At 28.6% G+C, this 8,402-nt stretch overlaps 1 protein-coding gene across 1 annotated transcript; it reads right to left on the reverse strand.

Annotated features, from left to right (window-relative positions):
• Window positions 1–1,843: 1,843 nt before the first annotated feature.
• On the reverse strand, window positions 1,844–5,693 carry LOC130719772 (agamous-like MADS-box protein AGL80). Its single transcript, XM_057570380.1, has 2 exons — window positions 5,512–5,693; window positions 1,844–2,465 (listed from the first exon to the last, which is right to left on the reverse strand). The coding sequence occupies exons 1-2, from the start codon at window positions 5,691–5,693 to the stop codon at window positions 1,844–1,846; spliced, it is 804 nt and encodes a 267-aa protein (XP_057426363.1).
• Between the last annotated feature and the right edge of the window lie 2,709 nt (window positions 5,694–8,402).

Below are 8,402 nucleotides of genomic sequence, written 5' to 3' on the forward strand. Positions count from 1 at the left end.
ATAAATATATTATTTATTTCAATTTTATAATAAATGTCGCATAATATTTTATTTCTAAATTATATTATGACCATCTATTTAATTAATGATGGTTCATATATCCATCATGGACTTTATATAAAAGTAAAAAGCATTGTCATTAACTAATTTCATAGGATAAAATTTAATTTATATATAAGAAATTTTTAATTTAATAATTAATAACATTAATATTCTGACTCCAGATTAATACAAATTAAATATACATGATGTCATTAATTATTTATTAATATTATCATTAATTCTTAATTTCTTGATAATTTTACACACACAAATTCACACACACACACACACATATATATATAAACATGATATAATTATATATGATAAACTCAGCATAGTTGGTAGATATATAGCTGGACTCTTTATACTTAACATGATATCTCAGTCTCAAAAGGATTAATCTCATTTCAACCAGTTGTGGGATATTCTAAGAAAAAAATATTTCAATTCATAAACTTAACCCTTCATCGTTTCTTTAGTTAATGCTTTCTTATGGATTCATTATGAACAATGAACCAATTGATAAAAACTTAATTCTAACATATGAGTTTTAAATTTAAATAATTATTAACTCCTAATTAATAATGTTAATAATGTACAGGTAAAAGTTTTATTATATCGATTGGTATTGATATTAATATTTATATTGATTGATTGATATTGATCGAGTACTTATCTATATTAACATGTTTAATTATGGAAGTATCAATTTTTAATTAATACTTTTTTACGGATTCATCATCGACTGTGTACAAAAGGCAAAACAGTAAAGTTTTTTTACAGCAAAATTATATGTATATATATATAATTGAATATGTAAATTCATGAGAACAAATCTCTCATAAATAGGCTTGACCCGTGTAAAGTCCGGTCTGAACTATTTCCACTCATATTTCTCACACAACTTTTTACAGCAGAATGATTGTTAGGCTTGATCCGCGTAAAGTCTGGTCTGAACTATTTTCACTCATATTTCTCACACAACTTTTATGTTTTTCTTACATATTTATATTTTCATGCGATAACCTACTCTCCTTCTCTCTTTTATTATACATATCTTCCCAACCCCTATAATAGCTGTTAAATTCTTTATCCCAAGTCTTAATCATATAATCATTTCATTTTCTTTTAGATATTTTCTCCAACGGGAATTAACCCTATCAAACATATATTTTTTCTCGAACTTGTTCTTGAGCATTTGTTAACAAGATATAATCACATCATTTCAAAAATTATTTTTATTTGTTGTTAAACAACTGCAAATCACAAATTCTTACAAACACGTAATTACTATGATCTAGTGAGTACATATATTCAACTTGGACTTTTGACAAGAAAACACATTCAAACACAACACCGGATAATACTATAGACTAAACTACAATTACTTATTACTTTTTCTACACAAATTTAAAGGGAAAAGCGAGCAAAGGTGGAGTAATTAAAGGGGATATCCTCATAAATTAGCGAAAGATATATCGATTTTCATGGCCTTTGCCATCTTCAAATGTGATCATCGTATGAACCATTGATTTTTAAAAGCAAAACATGTTTATTGAATTATAAAAGCGTCGAGAAACAAGTCTTCTCGATAAAGGATCATAAAGCCCAAAAGAGGCAAAACTCGTAAGTCTGCCTCCGTTACAACAATACTCAAATTTGATTAAGAAAAACACAAAAAACCAACTGGAACCCAGAAATAATAGCAAAACCAAATTGATGAGCCAAGATAATGACATATGCCTCACCGATCCAGCTTCCACTACCAAACAAAACCAACAAAAAGGAAAACCCACAAGACCTAAGCTGAAGAATCATCATCTCCACCATTGATATGCTTAAGAAAAGATGCAAAATCTTGTGTGGCTTTCTTGTTCATTTCATAACTTTGGCCATGATTCACCTGTGCCTCTGCTTGCATACATGCTCCATCTGCCACTTGAGCTTGTGCTTCTCCTTGCATAATTTCTCCATCTGCCACCAATGTTGGATCTGCCACTTGAGCTTGTGCCTCTCCTTGCATAATTCCTCCATCTGCAGCCGCCAATGTTGGATCTGCCACTTGAGCTTGGCTCTGTGAAGTTGAAGCATTGTTGTTTAGTTCAATGATCCTCTGTTCTACCTGCTTCAACTTCTCTTCAATTGTCCAAGCCATTTGATTCAGCTCATCCTTGGTGAAAGTTTGAGTGATATTTTTATTGGCCAATAGTTCAAACATGCGCAAGGACATCTGTATCTCCCTGTTCTTCGTCTCCATTTTGGCTAATTTCTCATTGGCCTTCAGAATCAATTCATCCAACAAGCTCTCAAGGTTCAGCATCTTCTTACCCCGCTCCAATTCCGGATAACTCCTGAACTTTGTGATTATCCTTTGAAGCTCTAATGAGGATGTTGGCCATTGCTCTGGTTGGTCACTAAACTCACTATAAATCAGAGCACATGCATCAATTCTACCAGAAAGGACCGTGAGTTCTTTCAGCTTCTTTAGTAGCCCACTTTTCTTGCAACTTCATCAGCAATGTACTCAAGACTCACCCTACCTCGCATGGTGGTGAATATGAAGGAAATGGGAAAAATGTTTTTTGTGTTGATCTTGCTACAAGCATCATGTTATTTATAGAGCTCAATATGATATCAAAAAAGTGATAAGATTGTACATAATGTGCAATAAACATTATCTTGAGGCATTAGAGTGATAAGATTGAATACCATATGCTAGCTAATTACCAGTTGGAGGATAGTAATAGCCAGTGCTTGTTTGAGAAGATTGAAATTAATAATTTTTTCCTTATGAAGCCATTAGTAATTACTTTTTTTACAAAATAAAATCAAACCTCATAAACATTTCATATATGATTGTATTAACTAATTATTAATTGAGTTAAAATATTCAACCACACTTAATGAAAATTAATATAATAAAGAACTTAAATAATAATTATTAATACTTCAACGTTAAGTAATCATTACTAACATATAATTGAAGAAAAAATATATTAGAAAAAATAAAATAATAATGTGAATTATTGAATATTAATTCTAAAATATAATTTAAATAACTAATATTAATTATTAAAATTAGATAACTATGTATATTAATAAATGTCCTTTAATATTTTAAAATACTTTGAAAATTAAAATATATTTTAAATAAATATATTATTTTTTTCAATTTTTTAATAAATGTCGCATAATATTTTATTTCTAAATTATATTATGACCATCTATTTAATTAATGACGGTTCATATATCCATCATGGACTTTATATAAAAGTAAAAAACATTGTCATTAACTAATTTCATAGGATAAAATTTAACTTATATATTAGAAATTTTTAATTTAATAATTAATAACATTAATATTCTGACTCCATATTAATACCAATTAAATATACATGATGTCATTAATTATTTATTAATATTATCATTAATTCTTAATTTCTTGATAATTTTACACACACAAATTCACACACACACACACACATATATATATATATATAAACATGTTATAATTATATATGATAAACTCAGCATAGTTGGTAGATATATAGCTGGACTCTTTATACTTAACATGATATCTAAGTCTCAAAATGATTAATCTCATTTCAACCAGTTGTGGGATATTCTAAGAAAAAAATATTTCAATTCATAAACTTAACCCATCATCATTTCTTTAGTTAATGCTTTCTTATGGATTCATTATGAACAATGAACCAATTGATAAAAACTTAATTCTAACATATGAGTTTTAAATTTAAATAATTATTAACTCCTAATTAATAATGTTAATAATGTACAGGTAAAATTTTTATTATATCGATTTGTATTGATATTAATATTTATATTGATTGATTGATATTGATCGACTACTTATCTATATTAACATGTTTAATTATGGAAGTATCAATTTTTAATTAATACTTTTTTACGGATTCATCATCGACTGTGTACAAAAGACAAAACAGTAAAGTTTTTTTACAGCAAAATTATATGTATATATATAATTGAATAGGTAAATTCATGAGAACAAATCTCTCATAAATAGGCTTGACCCGCGTAAAGTCCGGTCTGAACTATTTCCACTCATATTTCTCACACAACTTTTTACAGCAGAATGATTGTTAGGCTTGATCCGCGTAAAGTCTGGTCTGAACTATTTTCACTCATATTTCTCACACAACTTTTTATGTTTTTCTTACATATTTATATTTTCATGCGATAACCTACTCTCCTTCTCTCTTTTATTATACATATCTTCCCAACCCCTATAATAGTTGTTAAATTCTTTATCCCAAGTCTTAATCATATAATCATTTCATTTTCTTTTAGATATTTTCTCCAACGGGAACTAACCCTATCAAACTTATATATTTTCTCGAACTTGTTCTTGAGCATTTGTTAACAAGATATAATCACATCATTTCAAAAAATATTTTTATTTGTTGTTAAACAACTACAAATCACAAATTCTTACAAACACGTAATTACTATGATCTAGTGAGTACATATATTCAACTTGGACTTTTGACAAGAAAACACATTCAAACACAACACCGGATAATACTATAGACTATACTACAATTACTTATTACTTTTTCTACACAAATTTAAAGGGAAAAGCGAGCAAAGGTGGAGTAATTAAAGGGGATATCCTCATAAATTAGCGAAAGATATATCGATTTTCATGGCCTTTGCCATCTTCAAATGTGATCATCGTCTGAACCATTGATTTTTAAAAGCAAAACATGTTTATTGAATTATAAAAGCGTCGAGAAACAAGTCTTCTCGATAAAGGATCATAAAGCCCAAAAGAGGCAAAACTCGTAAGTCTGCCTCCGTTACAACAATACTCAAATTTGATTAAGAAAAACACAAAAAACCAACTGGAACCCAGAAATAATAGCAAAACCAAATTGATGAGCCAAGATAATGACATATGCCTCACCGATCCAGCTTCCACTACCAAACAAAACCAACAAAAAGGAAAACCCACAAGACCTAAGCTGAAGAATCATCATCTCCACCATTGATATGCTCAAGAAAAGATGCAAAATCTTGTGTGGCTTTCTTGTTCATTTCCTAACTTTGGCCATGATTCACTTGTGCCTCTGCTTGTATACATGCTCCATCTGCCACTTGAGCTTGTGCTTCTCCTTGCATAATTTCTCCATCTGCCACCAATGTTGGATCTGCCACTTGAGCTTGTGCCTCTCATTTCATAATTGCTCCATCTGCAGCCACCAATGTTGGATCTTCCACTTGAGCTTGTGTATCTCCTTGCATAATTGCTGCATTTGCCACCAATGTGGAATCTGCCACTTGAGCTTGGCTCTGTGAAGTTGAAGCATTTTTTTTTAGTTCAATGATACTCTGTTCCACTTGCTTCAACTTCTCATCGTCCAAGCCATTTGATTCATCTCATCCTTGGTGAAAGTTTGAGTGATATTTTTATTGGCCAATAGTTCAAACATGCGCAATGACATCTGTATCTCCCTGTTCTTCCTCTCCATTTTGGCTAATTTCTCATTGGCCTTCAGAATCAATTCATCCAACAAGCTCTCCAGGTTCAGCATCTTCTTACCCCGCTCCAATTCGGATAACTCCTGAACTTTGTGATTATCCTTTGAAGCTCTAATGGGGATGTTGGCCATTGCTCTAGTTGGTCATTAAACTCACTATAAATCAGAGCACATGCATCAATCCTACCAAAAGGATCGTGAGTTCTTTCAGCTTCTTCAGTAGCCCATTTTTCCTTCTCAAGCATGTTGCCTTCCTTGCAACTTCATCAGCGATGTACTCAAGACTCACCCTACCTCGCATGGTGGTGAATATGAAGGAAATGGGAAAAATGTTTTTTGTGTTAATCTTGCTACAAGCATCATGTTATTTATAGAGTTCAATATGATATCAAAAAAGTGATAAGATTGTACATAATGTGCAATAAACATTATCTTGAGCCATTAGAGTGATAAGATTGAATACCATATGCTAGCTAATTACCAGTTGGAGGATAATAATAGCCAGTGCTTGTTTGAGAAGATTGAAATTAATAATTTTTTCCTTATGAAGCCATTAGTAATTACTTTTTTTACAAAATAAAATCAAACCTCATAAACATTTCATATATAATTGTATTAACTAATTATTAATTGAGTTAAAATATTCAACCACACTTAATGAAAATTAATATAATAAGAACTTAAATAATAAATACTTATACTTCAACGTTAAGTAATAACTACTAACATATAATTGAAGAAAAAATATATTTGAAAAAATAAAATAATATTGTGAATTATTGATTACTAATGCTAAAATATAATTTTAATAAATAATATTAATTATTAAAATTAGACTCCTATATATATATATTAATAAATGGCCATTAATATTTTAAAATACTTCGAAAATTAAAATATCTTATAAATAAATATATTATTTATTTCAATTTTATAATATATGTCGCATAATATTTTATTTCTAAATTATATTATGACCATCTATTTAATTAATGATGGTTCATATATCCATCATGGACTTTATATAAAAGTAAAAAACATTGTCATTGACTAATTTCATAGTCTTTCAAAAAAAAATTCATAGGATAAAATTTAATTTATTTATAAGAAATTTTAAATTTAATAATTATTAAAATTAATATTATGACTCCAGATTAATACAAATAAATGATACATGATGTCGCTAATTCTTTATTAATATTATCATTAATTCTTAATTTCTAGATAATTTTACACACACAAATTCACACACACACACACACATATATATATATATATAAATAAACATGTTATAATTATATAGATTAAACTCAGCATAGTTGGTAGATATATAGATGGACTCTTTATACTTAACATGATCTCTTAGTCTCAAAAGGACCAATCTCATTTCTACCAGCTGTGAGATATTCTAAGAAAAAAATATTTAATTCATAAACTTAACCCATCATCATTTCTTTAGTTAATGCTTTCTTATGGATTCATTGTGAACAATGAACCAATTGATAAAAACTTAATTTTAACATGTGAGTTTTAAATTTAAATAATTATTAACTCCTAATTAATAATGTCATTTTTGTTTGGAGAGTTTCCGCCTATCATGAGAGGGATGTTCTCATGTTCTCTTATCTCATATGAATAACTAGTATTTTTTACCCGTGCGATGCACGGGGGATTTTCATTTTTTTTATTACGTAAAATTTTAAAATCCGTGTTATTGTTGTTATATGTATTAAAAGAGAATGTACATTGATATTAATATCATCCACACCTATCATTATCATCCCCCAATGTGTACCACACTTGAAAGTGTGTTACATTTTCACTACCGCTACATATTAGGGTGGTTGGTATTAATAAGGGTGTGTGTAGAACTTTTTAACAGTGGCCAAAGATAATTTACTGATTAATAAAAGATAGAATTTAATTTTGGATATAAGAAAATATTAGTTTGTAAGTATTTTTTTCATGATAAATATGTTTGTTTTTCTCTTGCAAAAAAGAATTTATTATATATATCTCTGTGTCTGTGTGTGTGTCTTTTCATCCTTATTTATGTCAAATAATAAACATATGAAAAGAAATCTAAGAAATAAAAGAGAGTAAAAAAAAATAGAAAAAATGACAATACATGAGAATTTTAAGCTAGGCAAATTATGTGAGGTAATTTTGATGTGCATTTAGGTAATTTTCATATAGATTTTTATTTTTTGTTTCATGTGGAATGAAAGAAACTTTCCCCTAAGAGATATAACCTCATAGTGATATGGATGTTCTCGACTCGAACATGATTTCCTTAAAAGAAAGACGTCTTACCAAAAAAAAGTAATTTTAATTTTTTTTTGAGGTAACAATAATTTTCATATAGAATAATTGTTGATTGAGCACAAAAACAGAAGAAGAAAAAATTTGGAAAATATAAACAGATTTTGACTTGAGAAGTTTTAATTCAGGTCCTAGTATTGTGACCCGTGAAATACACAGAGATATTCATTTTTGTTTATAATGTGTATTTTTTTTCATATTCTTAGTTATTTTTATAGATTTACTAAAAGAAGAATCATGAATTAAAAGAATAAATTTTATTTTAAATTTAAGAATTGTTGAATCTGCTTCACACCGGTGATGTTATGCCTGAAGCCGATGAGTTTAGTGGATGTTCTTGGGAGTTTATGCATCTTAGAGTTCTGGCGGATTTGTTTTGCGTTTTTTTAAGGCAAGAAAAGATTTTTACTTGTATATCCAAATAACTTTACTATAAAGTATGTATATGAATCTCATCATAGATAATTGATCTTTCAAAAAAAAAAGTATGTATATGAATCTCACATAGAAAAGAAGAAC

This window comes from Lotus japonicus, chromosome 5, assembly GCF_012489685.1.
Source record: "Lotus japonicus ecotype B-129 chromosome 5, LjGifu_v1.2".
In the NCBI taxonomy this organism is placed as follows: Eukaryota; Viridiplantae; Streptophyta; class Magnoliopsida; order Fabales; family Fabaceae; genus Lotus; species Lotus japonicus.